Genomic DNA, 23,469 nt, shown 5'->3' with positions numbered 1-23,469 from the left:
GTGAAAATATTTTTGTGTATATTGTGACTAGGATGCTTCACTATTGCATGAAATAACACACTAGACGCCTGGAATAAGGCCTATATAAAAACATGTTTTAAAACATGTAATCTTTATCACCGTAACTATTAAAATGAGCAGTCTTGTATGTATGCTAGTTCTTTACAGTTTTGTTTGTAGGAAAATGTGTCTTTATAGTATGTCCTCTTGAGGCTTTTATTATTCATTTGGAAGGTCTACGGATAACTGCTGAATAATGTTTTACAAATTAATAGTGTGTGCAGAGAAGCTACCGTTCCATTGTTATTAACTTGAATGCTCAAATGTGTAAGTTATAGTGAACTATGTTTCATGTATGTGGTCACTGAATGTTCTTTAGGTCTCACTTGTTAAATTTTACTTTCTAAGAAAGCCTTTGTGATCAGCAATTGGAAATCACATATAAATGGTTAAACCCATTGAATAATTTTTATAGTCAAGTTGGATTAAGAAAAAGCAACCAACAAAACCCCCAAACAAACCACCAAAACAAAAAGCAACGCACAAACCCACCTATTTAAAAGCTTCATGAAGTTAGCATGTGCTAGCAATATATTAATTTTTATGTTAATGTCTGAGAGAAGAGCAGTGAGAAAGAATGGGAGAATTTGAAAGCAAATGTCTTCCCTCTATGACCACCTGTGCAGTTATTAGTAAGGATTTTTAACCCCTAACCAGAGTGTTTTAGTTGTGACATCCCGTAAAAATAGTCTTCTGTGAACTGCTGTGATGACTTAGGAGTCTTACAGGCTGTAAGAGTATCTTGATGTAAAAAATCAGTAGCTGTCAAGGAAATGGTCATAGTGCTCTGCTGCTTTGCTGTACAGTACACGTAGTTGTTGTTCAGGTTTTTTTGGGAATTAGACTAACTAGAAAACACTTTCACAAATGTCTTGGAAATATAATTCAGTGGTTCTTCTCTTGCAAATTTATGTATGGCTTATGAGCTACAGCTAGCATACAGGGACTATTTTGCACTTTCTTACATAAAAGGGAAGACAGGAAATTTGCTTATGTCATCAATGTACTACTTGCTCCTAAAAGCAAAGATTTGATATATTCGCAAAGACAAAGGTACATTTTTCTATCATTATTCAATTTTATCTTTCTGAAATGTGATCCTGAATAATTTTGCTTGAGCTGTGAGTTAACTATAGCGGTGTTGTTTGAGATCTGGAAAATAGTGAGTATTTTTACTGTGACTGCTGTAAGACACACAGTATGACAAAAGCGCTGTAAGTATATTCAGTCTTGTTTTAAAAGTGGGTTTCTGTCTCTGTAGAAAAGCTAGCAGATCAAGTGATGCAGAACCCACAGGTCCTGGCAGCTCTACAGGAACGTCTTGACAACACAGCACTTACTCCTTCGAGTTACATTGAAACGTAAGTACAGGGCATAATAAAATTCTTGGAAGACTGAAAGCATAATAGAATGTTATTACTGTATAATTAAGATAGGAAATTAGAACAAATTATTCAGTAAGAAAAATGGTTGACTTAAACTGTGATTCATAGTGGTCTACTTCTGGAAGGAAGAATCAAGTTTTAGTTTACTTACACAAAATTGCAAACAAAATTTTGTGCAGTTCAGTATTTTCCTTGGCTGTTATTATTCTGATTAGAAATAATTCTCCTTACCCCTCTTCATTTCCTTCTGTGACCCTTATTCTGTCAGGGCGTGCACTGCATTCATTGATGATTTCTGTAAGATTACTGTCCAGGCTGTGGTGGAAAGTTCAGGACTTGTAGATCCTTAGTTTGAAGCTTAGTTTTATATTAACTGTACAGTAGACTTAAATTTTAAAATTTTGCCTTTAGTAGATATTTGCACGTCTAATTCTTGACTGGGAATAGCTGATAGACCTCTTTTTAAAAAAAATTATAAATGTTATGAAAAGTTCTTTTTACCTGGCTATATATAAATGCTTAATAATTTAAACTACAGACCAGCAGTGTGTGCTTTTCTGAGTACGACTGATGAATCAAAACTTTCCCCTGTAGAATGCACGGTTCTTATTTTTCATAGATGGATCAGCACAACTCTAGTCTTAAAAGTTTGGGTGTAAACAAAGGTATTAATTTCAGATGTCTGAACTACACGGGGAGGGTGGTGGCCCCAGGGAATGGAACAGAAGATAACAGCTTTGAGAACAACTTGGGTAGGAGAGGTTTCTTTCAACTTTTTGAAATAGGTTTTGAAGAAATGTGTGTGTTTGACATAAGCTTTTTATTTAAAAAATGCATTTAGTTATAAGCAGCCTATTTCACAGTGATATGTTAAATAATGCTGAGGCAACTAACTTTTAACCTTGAGAGAATTGTTTGTCTTTTAGTTTACCAAAAGCAGTGAAAAGAAGAATTGATGCCTTGAAACAGCTCCAGGTGAAATGTGCCCATATAGAAGCTAAATTCTATGAAGAAGTACATGATTTAGAGAGAAAATATGCAGCACTCTATCAACCCCTTTTTGATAAGGTGGGAAGATTATAATCTTTGTCTTCTTCCACCTGAGTCAGTTCTGTTTGCATATATGTAATTTTACATCTTCAGTTACGTTCTTGATATTTTTTTTTTTTCTGACACAGAGAAGAGAGTTTATTAATGGGGAAGCTGAACCCACAGATGCAGAGTCAGAATGGCACAGTGAAAATGAGGAAGAAGAAAAACTAGCTGTGAGTACAAGCTGGGCAATAAACTACACATATATCAGATCTTTGGAATTAATTTCTGTACAGTGTTTTCCATTGGAAGACTCCTCTTTTGGAAATAAAGGTTTTATCAGTAATGTGCTATTGTGATGAATATACTGTTATGTCCAATGAAAGCTTTTAAACTTTTACTTTAGCCTTTTTTCAAGTTTGTAACTTGAGCGAATTGAAAAGTTGCCTTTGTTTGCACTGTTCGTAACCTGTTAACAGTATTTTCCTGATAATGGGTTCCATTCCAGTGCTACATGATACCCCAAGGTAATAGAAGGCTGGCTGTTCATCTGCCTGTCCCCTTTATTTTGGGGGACACAACTAGCTTTCATTTTCATAATTAGAAAATTAGATACAGATTAGACACACACATCACCTAGTCATAAAATGGAATTTACCTAATAAAATGTGTGCTGGCTAGTGGATTACTACTTGCCTATTGAATTAGGAGCTACCTAGATTTATGAGGGATAACGTGCTCTGTAGGATGCCTTTTACTCTCATGTCATCATTTTTGGAGATGTATACTCATAACTTGCTGCTTTTTCTCAGAGAAGCGACCTACTTACAATGCTGTGTTTGCCATTCTGGCAGGTTTTCTTTGCATTATTTCCTTGGCTTATATCCCTTCACGTTCCTTTGGACACTGTTCTGTATACAAAGTGAATTGTTCTCTTTGTTTTTACTGATCTCATGAGATTTAGCATGGCACAGTACTCTGTGTGCGTAAGCAAAAATGGTTTGTTAGGCTTTGTGTAAATAAAGCATTGACAGGCCACGTTCCATGCAATTTTAATTTCTTTAAGATCAGAAACATGTCCAGATGGCAAGTAAACTGCTGCTTCGTGTTCTTGGCTAGTCATAACCCAACTAAGTAGCTGCTGTTCAGAAGATGTTACGTATTTGCTGCTCTCTAGTGGTGTAAAAGGAAAGGCGCACTACAGATAATTCAGACTGTGGGTTTCCTGGTTTTTTGGGGATGGAAAAGTGACTTATTCATTCTCTTTTTATGACATTTGACATCAGTTATGTGTAGGAAATCGTCTTTCACAAAAGATTAATAAAGACAATGTAATCATGAAAGATAATCATGAAAACCAATATTCCCAAGTATTCTGCAAAATTGGGAAGCTAAAACAGTATTTCAGAGGGCAAAGTAAAATTTTAAATTTTTAGATGAAACACTGTAAATAGCACATGAAACTACAGGAATGAGATGAATAGAAATGTATTTTTGTAGAAAGAAATGTGTTTTAATTTTTTTTATTTGTCAAGTCAGTGAAAGTGTCACTTGGTTTGTTCAGTCTTTGTACAGAAGAATTCCAGATGAGTTGAAAGTAAACCTGAATTAAATGTATATATGCTTAGTTGTGTAAATAAACCTTGTATCTCTTAACTTAATTTCAGAGAGAAAACAGTATAAATTTTAAATGTTCCTTAAACACGGCTTAGAGATGGCAAACGTTTTGTATGTCTACCTCTGTTTATTAAATGTATTAAGAAGTTGTGGTTTCACTTCATAAACGTTTCTGTATTTGTTTCACAGGGAGACCTGAAAAATGTAGTGGTAATAGAAGAAAAAGCAGAAGCAGAAGAGACAAATGTCAAAGGAATTCCAGACTTTTGGTTTACTATCTTTAGGAACGTAGATATGCTAAGTGAATTAGTACAAGTAAGTTTCTCCTCTGAAAACAGTAACTTCTATCATGTGTTAAATGAGTTGCTATTTTTTTCCAATTAATAGTGAGTGGTTGAGGAATGCATGTGAGACCAAATCTGAACTTTAGCTGAAATTGTTGAATAATTACAAGGTTTGGTTCATTCTTAAGAACGGGGTGAACAAGCAAGGTAGGTTAAAATTTTGTTCTCCTAAATATTGCCTGCTGAATAGGAATTTCTTCTTTTTTCTTTTTAGGAATATGATGAACCAATCTTGAAACATCTGCAGGATATTAAAGTTAAGTTTTCTGAACCTGGACAGCCTATGGTGAGTTTTCTCCATTTTTTTTCTCATAAAGATTGTAGTAATAAAGTGAACAGCATTTCAATACTTTTCATTCTATTCAGTTGGAATGTGTGGGGGGTGTTTCTTTCTAGGCTAATATGTTCATGCTTTGCCTTTTTGATTTACCTTCAGCTTTCCTGGTCCTTTGCTCTTTCATCGTTAGCCAGGATATCTGTGACATCACTGTGGTTTCTAGGTTTCAATTCTGTCTAGTTTTCACTCTTCTTTTTCTCTCTCAAATTCCAAATTAGCTACTCTTACTAAGAAATTTACATAGCTGCTTTTGGTTTGAAAATTAATTGTGGAAAAAATTGTGGGTGCTACTTATTGTATTCAATATTTCATCAAAAGAAGAGATGTGACTTAGTAATATTAGTCAACACCAATGAGGATGGATACTGTGTCTATTGAAAAAGATATTAGCTGGTCTTTTAAAAGTGTACCTAATGAGTAAAGTACAACTTTGACACTTTTCAGAGATTGTTTTCTTGTTTAAGGTTAGTGTACAGAAACACATACTGCATTTGTCAAAAACAAGTAATTCTGTGGCTTATTTAATTCCTGCAGACTATCCTGGAACTCCTTTTGAGGGGGAGGCAGGGAGAAGGATGAGATTTGAGTCTACACATCCTTTCTTTAAACTTCATATTTGTACCTTTTTTCCTATGTTTTGTGGGTTTTATTTTGTCTTATGGATTTGTAGTCTTCTGACAAAGTCTAAAATAAATTTAAGAAATGTTTCATTGGAGATTCAAGTAAGAAAGATGGAAGCACTCTCTCAAAATTCCTTTTAAAGGTTTATAACAGCTGAAGCAAAGTGTTGGTGGTTTGTTTGGGTTTTTTTAAGTCTTCATTATGTTTCTTCTATTAGTACCAAACAACTTCAGCTGGTAATGGGCAAGGGAATTAGTATGGACAGAGAAAACCAGAGAATTAAGTTCCTCAGTATTGCTTGGGCTGAAGGAGAGGATATGAGGTTTATCAAGAAAATTAATTGCTTAAGCACAAAGTATTCTAAGTAGTTGGTGTGGGTGTTTGGGTTTTTTTTTATCTTGAAGCATATTTATTTGGTGGCATTTGGATGATTTGGGAATAGTTGTTTTTGCCTACACCATTTTTGTGTTCTCATTCAGCTTTGTTTTACAGTACCTTTAAGTTGAAGAACTGCTCTTAAAACATGAATGGATTTATCTTGTCTCGCACTGTTCGTAACCTCTTGACAGCATATTTCTGTCAATAGGTTCCATTCCAGTGCTACATAAAATCCAGTAATGGAAGGCTGATAAATTCCATGTCCCTTCTGTATTTGGAGACAAAAGGGTGCATTCCTAACTACTTGAGTGAAACCTGTTGTCTAGTTATGTGTGACTGTCTTGTCTGAAATTCTCTGGCTATTGAAAATTGCTGCAGCAGTAGTAGGTTTGTACTACAAGAAGCTCACATAATCTGTGTAATACACTAATTCTACTGGGGATTAGGTTTTGCCACTAAAAGAAATACGTGGTAGTTATTAATTTTCTGATTTGCCATTGACCTAAAGTGATTAACTGTAGTTGCTGTCCTCCAAAAGCAGATTTCCCTGGCTACAGTAATGGTGCTTACAAAGTCCTGTATGCTATAGCCTGTATAATAAACCTTTATCCGCATGAAGCATAAGCGATCTATTTGCATTTATTTATAATATATAGATAAACTTATATATGTTTGTATACATTTAACTTCTATTTAGATATCTATTTGGATATTAGGATCCTTAGCTAGCATATTCAGACCTGGATGACACATCTGGGTATGACTTAGTAGCTTAAAATAAGGAAGTTTTCTTTTTTTGAACTTTATGAAAACATCTCATACTATAGGGGAAATGTAGAAATATATGCTACAAAGGTAAGCTGATCTCAAAAGCAAAGACATCTGCATAAAGACTACTGGAAAGACTCTTCAAATAGTATGTGAAAATAGTATGTGAAACTTGAAGCCTCTTATTATTGTCTCCTTATTAGGAGATATGGAATGAAATCTGCAGAGACTGCATTTCAGTATATTTTTGTCTTGCTAGTCCTTGGGATCCTGCATGCTAACTAGCTACCTGTTTATAACCCCAGTGACAGTTTGTGGGATTATTTGGGTATGAATGTTAGTCACTGGTAGTGGATAAGCTAAGTTCGTAACTCATCCTCTGAGCATGTTTGCCAGGGAGACTTGCCTTAGCTGAAGACAGCCTCCAACCGTACTGGCTATCTTGAATTGCTTTAAAATGGAAATAAAGCTGAAATAGGATATGTGAAGCCAATACAGATATTCCAGTGCACATCTGGTTCCCAGTGGCTTCCTTTCCTGAAACTGTGAGTTGCAAAGGCTGCTGTTGCCACCAGTCCCCATCACTCCTTGACCACTATCTTTCCAGATTTCTGTCATGTGAGGAAATTCATGTGGTCATAGAAAGGAGGTGGTGTGGAAAGATTAAGGGGCCTTTGGGAGATGAGTGAGGGATAAGTGTCTTTGATGAATAGGCTGCTGTCCCCAGGGTTATTTGTCCTGTCTGCACGCAGTGAACACTTAAAAAGAGGGGAGGCCAAGACAGACTCGGGTGGTAACAGACCATTTTCTGGTTTGAGTCTGAAGAGTGGCTGGGGAAGTATATCCACGAGCTATGCAACATGTGGTCTATAAGGCTAGTGTTTTTGGCAGTTATCTAATCCATTTTACATGTGCACTAAGTCTAGCTTTCAGAGCATATTGCCAGGGTAGTAAATAAAATATTTAAGGTAACTTACGCACACTATGGCTGTGCAGTAGCTGTGGTGATGTTGGGGATTTTGACTTTCAACCCTTCCTTCTGTGATGTTGAACTGACCTGCCTAAGCAGACTATTTCATCCTTGAAGTAACTAAAGCAATGCTGCTGAAAACCTGTTTCCCCTGTTCCAAGGTAGTTTGAATTTTCGTAGTTGATTCTGAGTGCAAAGTCGGCACACATAGCATTTTGCAATGGATTTTTGAAAGCTTTACATATTTGAAAATTGATGCATTGTGTATGCTGTGGTTTTCTATAACTGGAGCCTTTTGTTCTCCATGTAAGAAGCTGAATTTCTGCTAACAATTTTCAGGTGCCACAGGAGGGGTGAACTCAAACATAAGCAGAAACACCTGCTTCAGGCTGTATCCTGTTAAAACAGGGATGATGACTAGGCTTCCACAGAAAATTAAACCAAGACTTTTCTGAAAGTACTAATTTTTATGGTTGCTTCTAAGACAACAGATCTATAGGTAAAGGTGAATGATATTTGGTAGATTAATGTTCAAATTATAATCAGGTAATATTAGCCAAGGTTCTAGCTTCTTGCATGTTCAGAATTGGTTGACATTCTTCATTTTCTGCTTCTGCTGTATTTTGAAAGATACGTTTGCCATTAAGTTCTTGTTTTTTTCCCTCTATTCAGAGTTTAATTAATGGTAGTTCTACTGATGCACGATTTCAAAGATAAAAATTGGTGTAACATAAAACTATAATGGAACTTTCTTCCAGTCTTTCTCATTAGAGTTCCACTTTGGGCCCAATGACTACTTTTCTAATTCAGTCCTGACGAAAACATACAAGATGAAGTCGGAGCCGGATAAGACAGATCCCTTTTCATTTGAAGGACCTGAAATAGTTGATTGTGAGGGGTAAGGACAACTTGAAATTCAAAAAACCTTCTGAAGTAATAGTCCGTATCTTCCAGATGCCATTTTCTCTTACTGTAATAATGATTAATGAAGATAAAGCTTTTTGCTGATTTAAAAACAGCAAATGTTTGTAGGGATGATGATGATGATGATCTTAGCCTCAGCGTGCAGAAGTAACAGATACATAGATATAGATACATTTTCACACAGTGAGCATTTTAAATCTTACATGTTTCCAGTTTAATATATTGTTGAGGTAACAAGCCTTTTACTTCCAGATAACTGGGTAAAATCATTTTAGTTGTTAAATTTCATAGACCCTCATCCTCAGTCTAATAAGTAGCCTTAGACTCTCTTGGACTCTTGCTCATCATCTTAGCAATTTTTATTCCAGCAGTACTCTGAATCTGGCAGGAATTGGTCATATGTATGACCTGTTCTTTCAGCCTGTTTTGAGGCTGGAACATACTGGCCATGCGGTTTGGTTCTGGCAGATGTGGCTGTGTACTTCTGAATGAACTCAGAATGCCGCAATTTTGTTGTGTTCAGAAACCAACTGTGGGATGGTGAATTCTCATCTCTGTTCTGGAAGTCTGGACACCATATTAGACTTTTTGTTCGGGTAAAAATCGTTCTGTCTAACCTAACCTATTCTCTTCTTGTCAGTCAGTGATCTCTTCTCTATAACTGATGTTCAGTGCCACAGGAGAGCACCTTATTGTGCCTTATTTTTCTTGGCTTCCTTGGTGGCTTTTTTCTTTTTTCTTTTTTTTTTTTTCTTCAAGGATGGGGTTTTCGTTGGAAGGTTTTTGTCATTGTTTTGGGGTTTGGTTTGTTTGGGTTTTGTGTGTGGTGGGTTTTGGGTTTGTGTTTGGGGTTTTTTGTTTGGTTTTGTGGGGGTTTTTTAAACTAATACTTAAGAAATGCCAAATACTTGCTTTCTTGAAGGCACTCGGACAACCTCAAAACCTTTTGGCTTTTAAAGCTGTATCTTGGCTTTTGAATTGAGTATTCATTTACAGTGAGGCAAAATGTCTACTTGGCTGTTCAGTGAAAGTTGTGCCTAAGTAAAAGGCTAGTCCATTTTGAAGAAAACTTTAGTTAATTCCAGCAAAATATTTTCTGTTTAAGTCTTACAGAGGAGGAATCTCTTTCTAAAATTGCTGATATGTCATAAATTTAGTTTCTGTTCATGTGTCCTGATGAAGGTTATAGATGCTGGAATAAGTAAAGCAGGAAAACATTTTTCTGTGACTTTTCATACAGGTTGACTATAAAACTTGACTTTGACCATTTATCTATAGGAGAAGATATTTTGAGGCACTTAAGGGTTACTGTGACACCATTATTTCCAATAGAAGGGAGTTGGCTGTATTTACCACTCATTCTTTGCCACGTGCAGTTTTGTGTAAAACTATAGGTGCATGGAGAGAGACTCTTAATTGAGATGTGTCAGTTTGCACAGTAGTAGAAAGGAACTGAAAAGTAACCTCTTTCTGGCTTCTGTACTTGACTGCCAAGTCACTCTCAGCACTGTCCTTGGAGAGCTAAAATGTGCCTCTCCCTGCCCATTCTTTGTGCGTTTATTTTTAGGGTAACTGGACACTGCCTTGGTCTGTAGTGAGAAGATATAACGTATTGTTTTCTTTTGACAGTTAGATCAGTAGAATTATTCTCAACTGTTGAGATTTTTTTGGAATAGCTTAATCGTGTCCTCTGTTACCTCTTTGCCCCAATTACTAGAGTTTTGTATTACAGTATGGATGGGGTAAGGGCAGAGATTATTCTGAGAAGACAAATTACTTAGCTTTTTCATTTAGGGAAATATTTGATATGTTCAACATATTCATAGTCTCTAGCACTATGGTGCATCTACTTGACATCTTAGATTAAGTCGCCAGTGTGAGTAAAACTAGCTCTAGAGAATGATAAGCCATCTTTGCCTTGATGTTTGTTGCTCTGATGCTCAGTTCCTTATTTTCAGTGATGCCTTGTGTTAAAATGCTGTTTCCCACATGTTGTCTCTAGGTGTACTATTGACTGGAAGAAAGGAAAAAATGTTACAGTTAAAACAATCAAGAAAAAACAGAAACACAAGGGTCGAGGCACAGTTCGGACAATTACTAAACAAGTACCTAATGATTCTTTTTTTAACTTCTTCAGCCCAATAAAGGGTAAGCTTGGAAATAAAGAATTTAGGATTCTTTATGTTGTGTTTTATTTAAATAAAAATACAAATATATGCAGCTTAAACCTACCAACTACTTATGCAGCTGCTTTGTATACTTTCCTTTTACTAGAGGAAGATCGCAAACTGCAGCCCATCCAAACAAATCATTTCATTCTGATGTTATTCTGTACAATTTGGCCATTAGGTGTGCTGTGTAAACAGGTTTCATAGTACGGAAAGAGTCTCATGTAGAATCTCCTAAAGAAGTTGACTTGTTTTACCACAGGATGGCTCCATGCATCAATTTGATGTTTTTAACATGCAAAAGAAATGTCTTCCAGTGTTAGTCAAGTTGTAGCATATAGGTTTAAATGAAACTGTTGTTCTCAGTGACAGAACTTCCTGTGTTTTTTTCTGTGATTAATTAGTGATCCCTAATGCTCCATACATACCTTCCTAATTTTCCTAATTATGTAACGTTAGATGGGTACTCACATATTTAAAACAATTTAGATGGATTCCAAAAACATTATTTCTTCTTGATATATCTCCCATCGTATTCTGTTTTTTTCAAACATGGATGGAAGAAGCAGTTTACTTTCTGGACTTCAGAGATGTACTCAAAAAAAATGGACGCTATTTGAACAGAAATACAGTTCCATTGGGAACAAAGTGCTTAACTAACCATGCTAAATGGTACTTCCTTAGTAAGCACATTCATCAAGTATACACAAGCATTTCAAGCCATCTCCTTTCAAATCCAATAGCCTGATTATTTTTTCTTTATACTCTTATAGTCTTCTTAAATTAATAGATCCAGTTGAGGGCTATTATGCTGTAATGCTCAGTTCCTTATTTTCACTGATGCCTTGTGTTAAGTGGGCTATTATGATCTACCTGTCCCTTCTAAATATCACTGTAAATATCATTTGTTTCTTATCCCTGTGTACATGGGGATAAGAAACAAATTATAAGTATTTTCAAACTTGAAGTTTGTTTGGTTCAGAAATGTCCTTTAAATTTAACAACTTTTTTTTTGTTGTTACAAGTAGTTGGCTGCTTTCAGAAAGGGATGGAGATTTCCCTCATGATGGTTTAATACTGGGATTTTTAAAATACTTAAAGGACATACTCTGGAAGTAGCTGTGTGAGAAAGATAAGACTAGGACATCTCCTATCAATTGATACTTGCATTCTCAATTTGAGAACAGTAGGATCACAGTACCCAAGTAGAGGAGGGAAATCAGGTTTTGGGTTTTGGTTTTTTTTTAACAAACAAACAAAAAACCCCCACCCTGTTCCTTACTGGTTACAGTACCAGGCCTCTTCTCAACAATGCTTTACAAATTCATGACAAAATGTTAATCTACTTGGTAGCATCTGGGGAGAGGAGAGGGTTTGTAGTGCTCTAGCAAAAGAAAATTACTGTAATTACAGCATTAATTAAAATATAATTAATATAGAAACAAAATGTGTTGCTCTTTGAGGGGAGAAATGTGATCTGCCTGCCTTCTGAATCCATTCTTGTAGAAAGTATTTCCTGTGCAAAAATATTTGACATCAAAGTGGCAGCTTTGATGCTCTTATTACAGCACATAAAATTCTTGCAAGTGCAATTTCTGTGGGTTTAATTTAGGATGAATCTGAATTGTCTTCAAAGGTTTAATAGTTAGCTTCTGAAGACTTTATAACTTCTCATATCAGTGTTTTGTGGTATGAGATGGTCTTTATTTATACTGTGTTTTGTCACTTTGAATATTGAGGTGAGCTAGACTATACAAACTTTTCCTAAATTTACTGTCTTTTCTTTTTGCAGTGTCTGGTGATGGAGAGTCATTGGTAAGTTTACATTTCTGAAATTGCATAATTGCTCTTTGCCATAGCTTTTTTGTTAACCATCTTTATAGTGACTGTTCAGGTTATTATTAAGTACTGTGTATTCTTATCATTATTTTTGCTTTTGCCAAAGCTGAGCTTCTTCTTGATAAAATGAAAGATACTGTTGACTTCTCCAAGTAATCCATTGACATTTTTCTGTTACACATCTTGCTGATCCAATACACCATAAATGTTGACTGTTGGGAAGAGGTCATTATTTTCTCTAGCCTCTCAGCACTGCTGCATGGCTGGTATCTGACTTTTATTTTTTTTTATAAATCAATTTGAAGCATTCTGAACAATTCTATAATGTCAGGTGTCGGAACCAGCAAAGTCTATAGGAGCCTTTTTAATAGAAATTGTTTCATTGGGCTGGTAGCCTGTATGTAGAAAGTAGGAAACTTTTAAAACAAATCTGAATTCTCTAAATCTGGATTTAGACTGGCAGTGTTTCTTCTGTTGTTAGAAAGTTAAGTATACTGTAAGTACATTTGACCTGAAGGTTGATGTTCATGATGGTGTGATGTTTCTCAAACCTCTAACTCTGAAATGCTTTTGTTTGTTCCTCTGTAGCACATCACACTTTTAGTAGTAGAAAAATCAAACTGACTTGCTTTACAGGATGAAGATTCAGAGTTTACTTTAGCAGCAGATTTTGAAATCGGACACTTCTTCCGTGAAAGGATAGTCCCTCGTGCTGTGCTTTATTTCACTGGGGAAGCCATAGAGGATGATGATAACGTACGTATACTATCAGCATTTTGTTTATTAGTCACCGCGTAGAAAGAAACAGTCTCTTTTTCTGATTAGACTAGTATGTAGTATTAATTACATGAGAATAACAAAAAACCTGAATAGATTAATGTTACTTAGGAATAGGAAAGAATCATTCAACTTGCTATGACTTGTTAACATTTGCTTCTTGAAGGGGCTTAGTTTCAGTTACTGTGTTTGAATATGCTAGACCTATTACTGCAGAAGACTTTATGCAAGTATTAGCAGAGCTAATAAAACCTTGGGTTTGTTTTTCAGTTTGAAGAAGGTGAAGAAGGTGAAGAGGAGGTGAGATGCATACTGTATCTTTTATAGATAACTCATTACCTACTGTGTTTCAGTTCCAGAAATAGTCCTATATGGAGCAGAAAATAGTTGTTTATAAATGCTCTTGTGTATGATACCTCTTTTCAAAAGAGTTCAACATTCCTGACTTGCAAAATCAATTACTGGTTTTCCTCTTTACAAAAGTGCTTTCTACAAGAACACTTAGCCATTTTTTTTCCTAGTATTTTGAAAGCTGCTTTCTGATATGAGTCAAAAATTAGACAGGCTTTTTTTTTGAGTGCTGCATAAGTTCCTTCAGTCTTATTTTTAAATATCTGTTACTTAGTAGTGGAATTCAGCTGTCAGCTTTTAGTTGTCATAAGCTTGAAGAGACTGGGCCTTGCTAAATGCAAAGTGAAAAAGGGAGAGCATGCAACTGCTCAGGATAGAGGCTTAATGTAGGCTGGAATTTCTAGTATACCAAGAGCTCTGGTCCTTTTACAGTAGTGTGGTATGAATGCAAACATACTGTGAAAGGCTTTGCACAAAACCACTAAATCATACCATACTTAAATGAACAAATATCCTCTACAGATAATTATATTTTTATTTTACTGCTTTTACTGTGCTGTTCTTGCTAATTGGTTAAAGGTACGTACCTGACTGTCATCAAGTTCATCATAGCAGAGTACAGCAGAAGTTGTCGAGCTGGCGGTCTGATGTGAGGTGGCAGCCTTCAGCATGCAGTCTCTTTCTCTCTTTGCAAGTTGCAATAGAGACTTCCGGGCTTAGGCTGTTGAGTGACTAAACATTTTCTTATTTTTATTTTTTAAGCTGGGTCTTGATAGAAGTGTATGTGTATTCTTAATCTGTTTCCAGTGCCAGATGTTACTACTTGGACGTAGGTGTGTGTACAACAGAGTGCAAAAACACCGCAAAATCCTGTGCGGAAATACATAACCTGTCCACAGTAATCTAAATAAACAGACCCTTTCGACGGAGGTCAAAACAACGAACAAAATTAGACATACATGCTTATTACCAGAATCGTAAAATTCCAAATAATATGTCAGGTAGAAGTTAAAAAAATTGCTGTGAGACTGCAGCAACTTATGTAGGAAGGTTGCCTTAAGCCATGCTGAATCTTTTAAATCTAGGTTTTAAATCTTCTTTTAAAGATTTTGCTTTAAGATTTTGAAGATGCTGAATTCTTTTAAGTCAACCGAAGTAGTTTTAATGTTGATATCTGAAACACTCTGGAATACAGTGATAATATCGCTTGCTATTTTGCTTTTTCTCCATTACAAAAAGTTGCACTTTTAACCTGTTTTAATTTCTGTTAGTTTATCTCTATTTTGTCATAGGAGTTGGAGGGGGAAGAGGAGGGAGAAGAGGAGGAAGATGCAGAGAGTGATCCTAAGGTAAGAATTTTTGTGTGCTTAGTCATAAGACAGACTCTAATCATGAGCAATGTAACTAATGTTATAGCAGTTTGTGAAAAGATTAATACGTTATTAAAAACCAAACCCCACCCTAGCTTCAGACTGCAATGTTTTCATCTTCTTCAGCACTCAAATTGCTTTTAGAAGAAAAGCTAGTGTTTCCATAAATTGAGAAAAATGTAGGGTTTGTCTTCCAACCTGCACAAAGAAAAAGATAATTTCCAAACTGTGTGCCTTTACTCCTTAACGGTATCTCTATATAATAATGAGTCATATTTTTCCTTTAGAAAGGTCTTATTTCGACTATTCCGTGGCTGGACTTCAACTTAGATTTAGTCTGACAAGTCTCAACTAGCTTGCTTGTTTTCTTTATCTTACAATTGTTCTCTTTGGTTGTCCCCCGATGGCTGCAGGTTAGACCCCCGCATGTCTGTACTCAGCTAGAAATGAAAAAAAGTTAGTCCCCAACTTTTGAATTTTAAATTTTACAAGACCTGGTTTAAAATTCAGCCTTAAGGGCTAGTGCTCCTTCTGACAGGTATTTTTCAATCCTTTAGTCATGGTAAAGTTAATGCTTACCTTTAGTGAAGCTGGGATAGCAATGACAGACTTGCCTTCATTTAGTTCTTAAAACATCAGCTTTTAATTTTTTATAAAGGCACAGATGAAGTGAAAGGCATGCAAAACTGCTTGATCTTTGGATGAAAGTCTTAACATGTCACTCTTCTGGCACAGAGTTTTATATACATCATCATATCACTAGTAAATGCTTTTTGTCACTATATCGCAAATTGAGCTTGTTTTTCTTTAATGAGAAATACTGTATGCTAAAGAAAGTCTTGTCTTGTGGAAAGATTGATCAAACAGGTTTAGAGTGGCAGAAATGAGTATTCTGAGTGTTCTGCAGGATCAAAATGCAGTGGTGTACCTGTAATGGGGAAAAGTGGGACACCTGAGAAAATGTTAGTTCTGAGTCAAAGTATATTTGTGCAAAGTATCAAATATCCTTTTAAAGGATTTGGTATTCTGTAGAAAAAGATCTTAAGGAATCTTGGAAGGTTATAGTTGTTGCCTCCTGTATTATTTTGTACATTTCATTTTTCATTCATGCTGACAGTTCCTTTCAATTTTTTCCCATTTAGGTGTAATTTAAGTCTGTTTATCATTCATACATTTCTAGGTAAGGTGGAATTCCATTCATACCTAACTTCAAGAGTCCCATTTGTAGCCATGCGATGTGGTTTGTTTTCTAGGATTTTCTGTTTTGTTTTTTGTTTTTTCCTTGTATGGGGGAATGATGACTTCAGAGTTTAGGTTTTATTAGTAAAAAATTGAAAGAAATGTTTATAGCGATGAATGCCTTTAAATCATATAATTAGATTTTTCAGAATGACCTCCCTGCTTTCCTGGCACAACTTCTGCTTTGCCTTTGTAGCAGTCAAACTGTGTTTTATATACACAGGATAAAAGATACTGAGACTTGTCAGACTTTATTTTTCCTTGTTTCTGATTTGGTGTTGCGTCTCTTCACGGTTTCTAGTGTACTTGCAAATTATTTCTTAAATATTTCCTCTGCTTTTCTTGAACTCTTGCAAGTCGTCAGCTTAGTGTGCCTTTTCCAACATTATTCTTATTAATGCTGCCTGACAAAGGCAGTCAGTCATTCTTAGAGGCCTTTTCTTGAGCTGTCATGGTTCTGAAAAGGTATTGCTCTCCTGCTCATCTGTCTCTTTATTTAAAAGAAGAAAACCAAAAAGTTCCTTGTATACTGTCATCTTTCACCTTTCATCCCATGCCTCATAGAGAACAATGCCTGCAACAGGCTGCATACTTGTCTCCCCTGTATTTTAGGCTTCTGTCTTTTTTTTTTAAATTATTTTTTCTTTCTTTCTTTGGTTACTTAGGAGAAGCTGTAATCTTTCCAACTCATTCCCCTCTCTGTATAGATAATGCCTTTGTTAAACTCAAAATTGAGCTATGTGGCTTTTGTTTGTTTGGGGTTTTTTGGTTTGGTTTTTTTTTTTAATTTCCAATCTGATATGCTTTGAGAAGCCAGCCACCCTGCCTCAACATAATTGCACTGTTTATTCACCTGCAATAGTAGAACATCCATTTGTTACAGCGGCTTATATGTCATGCTGCTGCAATCTGTTACACAGCTGTCTTCCTTTCTTACAATTAAAAATTGTCAGCCACTGGCTTCAGTTTTTCAAGTCAACTTGGAATTCTGTTTTTTGTCTTTTAAGACCCCTTATCTTGTTTTCCATTCCTTCTTCCGTCCATCCCATTTTCTGGTCCTGTTTCTCCCTGTCCCTTGCCCCTTTGCCTTTCCATTCCCTCCCTGCTTTTCTTAAATCTAGAATAGTTTTCATTTTTGTGTACACAAAAAAAATCACTGTTCTTTGGTCTGTTTTCCATTCAAATCCAATTTTTCCTCTCGGTCATTTCCATATTACCTCCTCCTTTATTATTGTTACTATATTTGCTACATAAATGTCAATACTTTCTGCTTTGTCAACTTTTCCTCCTTCCTTCCTCTCACTCCTGTCAGTTTTAAGTACATTTGAGTTGTTCAGTTAGAACCACCTCTTACAGAAAACACTTATGCTATATAATAAGTTGTGGCTTTGGAAGACTGAGCAGATGATTGGAAGTAGCTTCAGAAGATGCCATGAAAACAGATAATGTAGCTTATTTCGTCTAGTATATTTTTCTGTGTGCTTGCATGCCCTGTTCCTTTAGCTGCCTTTATTTCACATTACTGATGCTAAGCTTGAATAGAGAAGTAGCTGACAAGGTAATACAGAATGCTGTTTTGAATTATGAACTAAAAAGCTGCTATGGGGAGAGACTGCATGTGCTTCAAGGTGCTTAGTCTATTTTTAACTAACAGAAGGGCCTGTTAGCAGCAAATTCATTTTCAGAACCTTTGAAGCATTCTGACCGGTTGTGGAGGAGACAGTTCAGACCACTTGCTTGCTTAGCTCCTATTAGCTCTGAGTTTATTTCCCATGTATGTATGTTATATCCTTGCTTTTTCTTATTCAATAACATACATTAGAAAATGAACAAAGACAAGGTTTAGCTTTAGGACCCCTAACTAGACTATTCCATTTGAAATATTGAAAGGCTTCTTCCTTCTCTGTTGTAAAGGACATCAGCTTTAGTGCCCACAGCCTGCATTGATCCCGCTGTTGGCAGCAGAGTCTGTTCGGGAGTCAGATGAAATCTTGATGGGCTGCCTGTGCCCACACAGCTACATTAGCGGATGGGAAGCTTCCCAAAAAGTTATTTGTAGAAGTAAGGAGGTAAAGGCTTGATTGCTCTTTGAATCACCTAGGAATGTGTCCTGCCTAATCTGTTTAAACATTGAAGATTAATAGAAATTCAATGTCTGTTTCAGCAGTAATTTTATGTGAAAAAGATCTGGTTTGAAAGGATTAAATTGCTAAGATGGTATGGATACATCCTGTAAGACACCAGGTAGAAGCAGTGGGCTGTGTGTATGAAAGTAATGAAAGCAGTATTACTTCAGACCTGCTTTTCTTCTCCATTTTAGCACTATAATCCAGCAAACTTTAGTTGAAATTCCCTCTTTAAATTTGATGCATGTCCTCTATGTCCATAAGCAGCCAATGCAGTTTAGCTGATGTCTGAGCAAGTGGTCTCTATGTGAGCTAATTAGCTCAAGTTTCTTGCATTGTTCTCCTAGGTAATCAAATGCCAGAAGAAAAATGTTCGTGTCCATTGTAGCAAGAGTATTTTTTTAATTTTGAGCAAGTGATGCAATAAATAAGAGGCAGTAGCAAAAAAGCTTTATATTGGTGCTTGTTAGCAAAAGAGAAAAAATAGGTGGAAGTCTCACTTATTTAGCTTCTACGTCTCCATTGGAACAGTGTCTCAAACTGAAATCAAAGGCCCAGAGCAGTTTAAACTCCTTGCACAGAATAAGTTCATATGAAAAGTTGTAGGATTTTTTATTTTTAAATCTTTAAAGAATTTAATAATATTTACTGAAGCCACGACTCCATGACTACTACTGAGAATCTTTCTACAACAAGAAGAATTCTTACTTGTCTTTGTAGCACTTGTAGTGAAATTCAGTACATGTGTTTGCTGCTAAATTTAAAGTAAGGTGCAATTCCTCCTTATCTTTGCCAATTAAAGTATCTCTGTTTGATCTTTATTGCCTGGCTGATGCACTTCACCATTTCTAAGATACCTTGGGAAGTTAATTTAGGGAAATACAGCATGAATGGCAATCTTGCTAGAATGAGGAGATAAATAGCACAGGGTCTGTCTAAGGCAAATAAATGGATTGGTAGTGGTTGGCTGACCAAATGTCACCAAAGGTCTGGGCACCACAGGAAGAGCAAGCTCAAACTTAATAGCCTTGCCTGAGGGAGTATAGGTGTTGTATCTTAATCACCCTGGCAGCTTGGGGTCTGGTCCTTGATCTTACAGGAGCCATTAGAGGCCAAATACAAATTTCAACATGCATGTGCCTGATGGGGCAGTTCTAACTTGAGGAAAATTGTTGGCTGTGCTGTTGTCATCTCGGGATTAGACTATGAGATGCTTCACGTGAGGCTGATGAGTAACTGAAGGCAATATGGAGCTGAGTGCTGGCTTGCTTGGCAAGAGCTGTGCTGTGCTATTGAAATGGTAGAAGAAAATCAATTATGTTAGAATCTGTATTTGAGATACTGCCTCATTACTTATGCCCTGCTTAAACATTTTATGTATGTATGGTCAAGATAGGTATGCCCTCCACTGTAAGCTAAAAATAGCATAAACCAGCAGTATTTCTCTCAAAATTCTCCAACAACTGACTCATATCCGAGAACCCCTTAAACTGTTTTGGTTTTTTTTGTCTGAGAGCAGTAATCAACACTGAAAGGTCCTTAAGAAGGAACTTTGTAATCTTTGTGACTCAGTTTTTACAGGATAAAGATTTATATACAATAATATGATTTAAATGTTTACAAAATAAAGACAAGTATAAAGAAAAGATAATGAAGTTTATTAGAAAATATAACAAGAGGTTTGGTTAATCATTTAAAATTTGGCTGAAATGGTTGCAGTGGTCAACCTAAGTGTGTCTGACATAAATATAACAGGTGAATAGGAAGGAAGGAGGGAGTTGGAAAGTTGGGGTTTTTTAAAGTATTTTGTAATTAATGGGTTTATTACTTGATTATGGCTCTTATTCCCAGTGTGTGGAGGAGGGGAAGTGCTGTGCACCACTCTGTGGCCGTGTTCAAATACAAAGCAGTTACAAGAAAAATAGATACTTTTGGAAAGCTTTTTGATAAAAATATTGCTGTTTTTTGCCTGCCTCTAAATGAAAAGGAAAAGCATGCAATTTATTACCAGTAGCAGTCAGATTTTCTTTTTTGAGAGAGGGAATGCTAATTTTGTGTTCTGTGTAAACATATTCCTCTTTTCAAGAAGGAATTCATGCTGTATTTAGTCCCAGATCAGTGAAAATGAATTCACATAAGTGTTACTTGGAACCCCAGGCAGAGGAGAGAGAACAAAGTTGAAGTTAGCCAGATGTGCTGGGGAAGGAAAACCATAAGGAAGAAGTCGGAAAGGTCTTTTGGCATATCCGTGCAGAAGAGACTTTAATCCAGACTTTCAGTGGGAATGATAGTGACCACTATAACCCTAAAGCATTTTAGGTGAGGAAGAGAAACACATTCTGGCTTTAGTGCAAATTATCAAGGGCAAAATTTACAATCTTAGTTGCACCTGTTCTTCCTCACCACAGGCAAAATGCTTAAGTTGCTTAGCTTGTGGTCACTTCGTGTATAAAGAACTCTTTCATGTTTGCTTCTTTTACAAATCTTCTTTAGGATAGTTACTAAGAAACATTTTATTTTGCTGTCAGTGACATTCAAGGTGGCATGTTTCATACCTGCATTTTTCTTTACTAGAATTCAGCAGGTTTCTGTGACTGCTGGTTTTTTTATAATAAACTATATTAAGAATGGTAAAGGGAGAAGCAAATAGGAAATACACAGGAATAAATTCTGCTTTCTAACAATCCTATTTTACAACAACAAAGTACAGTGTAAAACCTGAAGTTCTTAGCTGTTCGAGTACTTGTTCTCCTTCCCAAACACACTTCCTTTTGCCAAAGGGGAAGTTGTTTTACTACCTAATGAAGGTTTTTCTATTTCTGCATATTCAGATTAACGTGGACTTCTTGCCCAGTGTTAAACTGCTGAATAGTTACCTGCTGGTGATGCAGAACCTAGAAGAAATCAACACATTAATTACATTTTTATCACCTTAACAGAAAGGGCAAGGCTTCTAAGGGAAGACTCAAACGTGCTGCAGAATAAGCAGCCTGCGTTCCTCCTTCCTCAGAGTTAGTGAGGAGGTGGAAGTTTATTCTTAAACTGTTCTACTAGGAACTGGAAGTCAAATTGAGTCTGTGATTGAGAGGAGTAGAAGATGGCTTGCTTTCTTGTTTGTTTTAGCCTTGGCCCACTGGATGGAGCGTAAAGAATGCAAATGTAGATTAAAAATATTGTGGGGTACCAAGCAGTTGTGGGAGGGGGGGAAAGCAAGAAATATGGTGACTGCTGTTCAGACCTTTATGATCTAGCTTGAGTTTACATGTAGCTTTTTTTGTATATGCTAATGGTATCTCTAGCTAATCGAAAACTGCATAGCCAATTTCTTTTATTTGTTGAAGTATTTTCTTGTATGCCATTTTGATTGTAACTGTTTTTTGGGTTTTTCTTTTTCCCTTTATACAGAAAGATTCCAGCCAACCTGCTGAATGCAAACAACAGTAATAAGGAAAATACCACTTGGAAGTGATATTTGAACAACTTGTAACAAATACTTGGATACCTGGCCTGCAGTTCAGGATATTCCATCGCTGCAGCACAATCTTATTAACAATGCTTAAAATTAATTTGTTTTAAAATGCATGATTTTCACTAACTTTTCTTTATTGCTTAACATGTACAGTGGCAACTTCAATGCATTTGGGAAATAAGAGGTTTAAATAAAGCACACTCTACAGCCGTTGGTACACTGTAGCTAAGTATGTCAATAGGCCTTTAGAGCCTTTTGTCCTATGCATAGGGGAATAGTCCAGACTACCAAGCGAGGATTATCCATTTTCTTGTGAAACATTCAAAATTGTGGAATATCGATGTGCTGAGAAGCTAAAGTAAATGGATTACATGTATGGTAGCTGAAACAGATAGAGCAATATGACTTTTTTGCTAGTTCCCTCCCCCCTTTTTTAATGTTTCTTGCAACCTACAAATTTGAACTAGTGCTTGAGCAGCTTTAAATGTCATATTTATTATCTCGGTAAAAACAATTGAATTGAAGTAATTTTACTTCATTGAAGGGGGTGTCATATTTGAAACTTAGTTGTTCATCTTACTATTTATTTATTCATGTTTGTAAGTACTTGGACAGAATTAGTGCTTTTTAATAGTTTTTAATATACTTGAAAAATCTTTTTCCTCTTTTGCATACAATATGGGTACTTGTAAAACAAATCATTTGAATTGGTCTCACTGTAGTAGTCTAGACAGAAGAAACGAACTTGCATCAAAATGACAACTCTTCTGGATGAAGATCAAAACGCAAAGGCCAAACTGTTGCTGTTGATGGAAGTGGGTTGTAGCCAAAGAACCAGAACATTTCCATTAGTCTTATTGCTTGGTGTCCAGCATGGAAGGACCTTTCACTATGAACACGGAAACTTATCAAAATTCAATAAATCTGAAGTTTTGGTGTCTTATCTGCAACACTGAAATTATTCCATTCCACACTTTTATTTAAAGCTCTGAAGTCTTCAAAACTACCTTTTGTTGTGTGGCACTTCAGGTACACGTTTCTAGTTTCAACACCCATTGCCAACCTCTGGCAGCAGTTGAATAGCAGCTGTATCAACACTGTGACCAGGCATGTAGAGTGCTCCAGCCTTATCTTACACATTTGTAACTTAATACAGTGTTTTCAATTTGTACAGAATAGATAGAATATTCTATTAAAGTTGTGAAACATGATCGTTGGTGCCTGTCTGGTCCATAACGCTTCCTAGGCTAAAAAAATATCCCTTTGACTTTCGGTAGTGAACGGTGAAGTGCTTAACAAGGGCTGTGCCAGCTGTTTGGTCCATACAGCTCTTGTCTGAACATCCTGCTACTTTCCTTTGTTGTCAAAAGCCAAAGAAAAGGAGCCCTTGTAAATACTGCATTACTGAGTTCTTTGATGCAAATCAGAACAAACTTGCTCAATTTGCAAGTGAACAGTTTCCTTCTAGCTGTCTGGAATGTTTTTTAGGAATTGGGTTGTTTTTTTTTTTTTCAGAAATGTCATTATTAAAGATGCCAGATGATCTAGGCAGATTATCCATGGACTAAATGAGGTGCTGGGGGACGTAAGCTGGTGTATGACATGTTAAGATAGCCCCTATCAATACTCTGCAGTCAGAAAATGCGTAGCACTAATGCTTGGGTGACACAGTGTTAAGGCAGGAGTGGGAGAAG

The 23,469-nt window shown here is 36.2% G+C and overlaps 1 protein-coding gene and 2 non-coding genes across 7 annotated transcripts in view; all 3 read left to right on the top strand.

The window, feature by feature from the left end:
• The window catches only part of NAP1L4 (nucleosome assembly protein 1 like 4), a 28,640-nt gene extending 5,654 nt beyond the window's left edge, over positions 1–22,986 (top strand). For 2 of the 5 annotated variants that reach the window (XM_075754951.1, XM_075754952.1), the window contains exons 5-16: positions 1,322–1,421; positions 2,372–2,513; positions 2,624–2,710; positions 4,284–4,409; positions 4,653–4,724; positions 8,271–8,410; positions 10,439–10,584; positions 12,397–12,419; positions 13,080–13,199; positions 13,491–13,520; positions 14,864–14,920; positions 21,712–22,986. In XM_075754951.1, the coding sequence (XP_075611066.1) occupies positions 1,322–1,421; positions 2,372–2,513; positions 2,624–2,710; positions 4,284–4,409; positions 4,653–4,724; positions 8,271–8,410; positions 10,439–10,584; positions 12,397–12,419; positions 13,080–13,199; positions 13,491–13,520; positions 14,864–14,920; positions 21,712–21,750 (1,082 nt within the window). In that variant the 3' untranslated portion in view covers positions 21,751–22,986. Of the gene's footprint in view, positions 1–1,321; positions 1,422–2,371; positions 2,514–2,623; positions 2,711–4,283; positions 4,410–4,652; positions 4,725–8,270; positions 8,411–10,438; positions 10,585–12,396; positions 12,420–13,079; positions 13,200–13,490; positions 13,521–14,842; positions 14,921–16,083; positions 16,122–21,711 lie in introns of all 5 variants that reach the window. The other 3 variants (XR_012835760.1, XM_075754953.1, XR_012835761.1) reach the window with 3 other exon arrangements.
• LOC142602221 (small nucleolar RNA SNORA54) lies at positions 2,931–3,058 on the top strand. The gene has a single exon (XR_012835901.1). It is a non-coding gene; the product is annotated as a small nucleolar RNA SNORA54 (small nucleolar RNA).
• Positions 5,940–6,060, top strand: LOC142602220 (small nucleolar RNA SNORA54). Its single transcript, XR_012835900.1, has one exon. It is a non-coding gene; the product is annotated as a small nucleolar RNA SNORA54 (small nucleolar RNA).
• Positions 22,987–23,469: the final 483 nt, after the last annotated feature.

The sequence above is a fragment of the Balearica regulorum genome, chromosome 5 (genome assembly GCF_011004875.1).
Source record: "Balearica regulorum gibbericeps isolate bBalReg1 chromosome 5, bBalReg1.pri, whole genome shotgun sequence".
Classification (NCBI taxonomy): domain Eukaryota; kingdom Metazoa; phylum Chordata; class Aves; order Gruiformes; family Gruidae; genus Balearica; species Balearica regulorum.
This window is presented reverse-complemented; position numbering and strand designations above follow the sequence as displayed.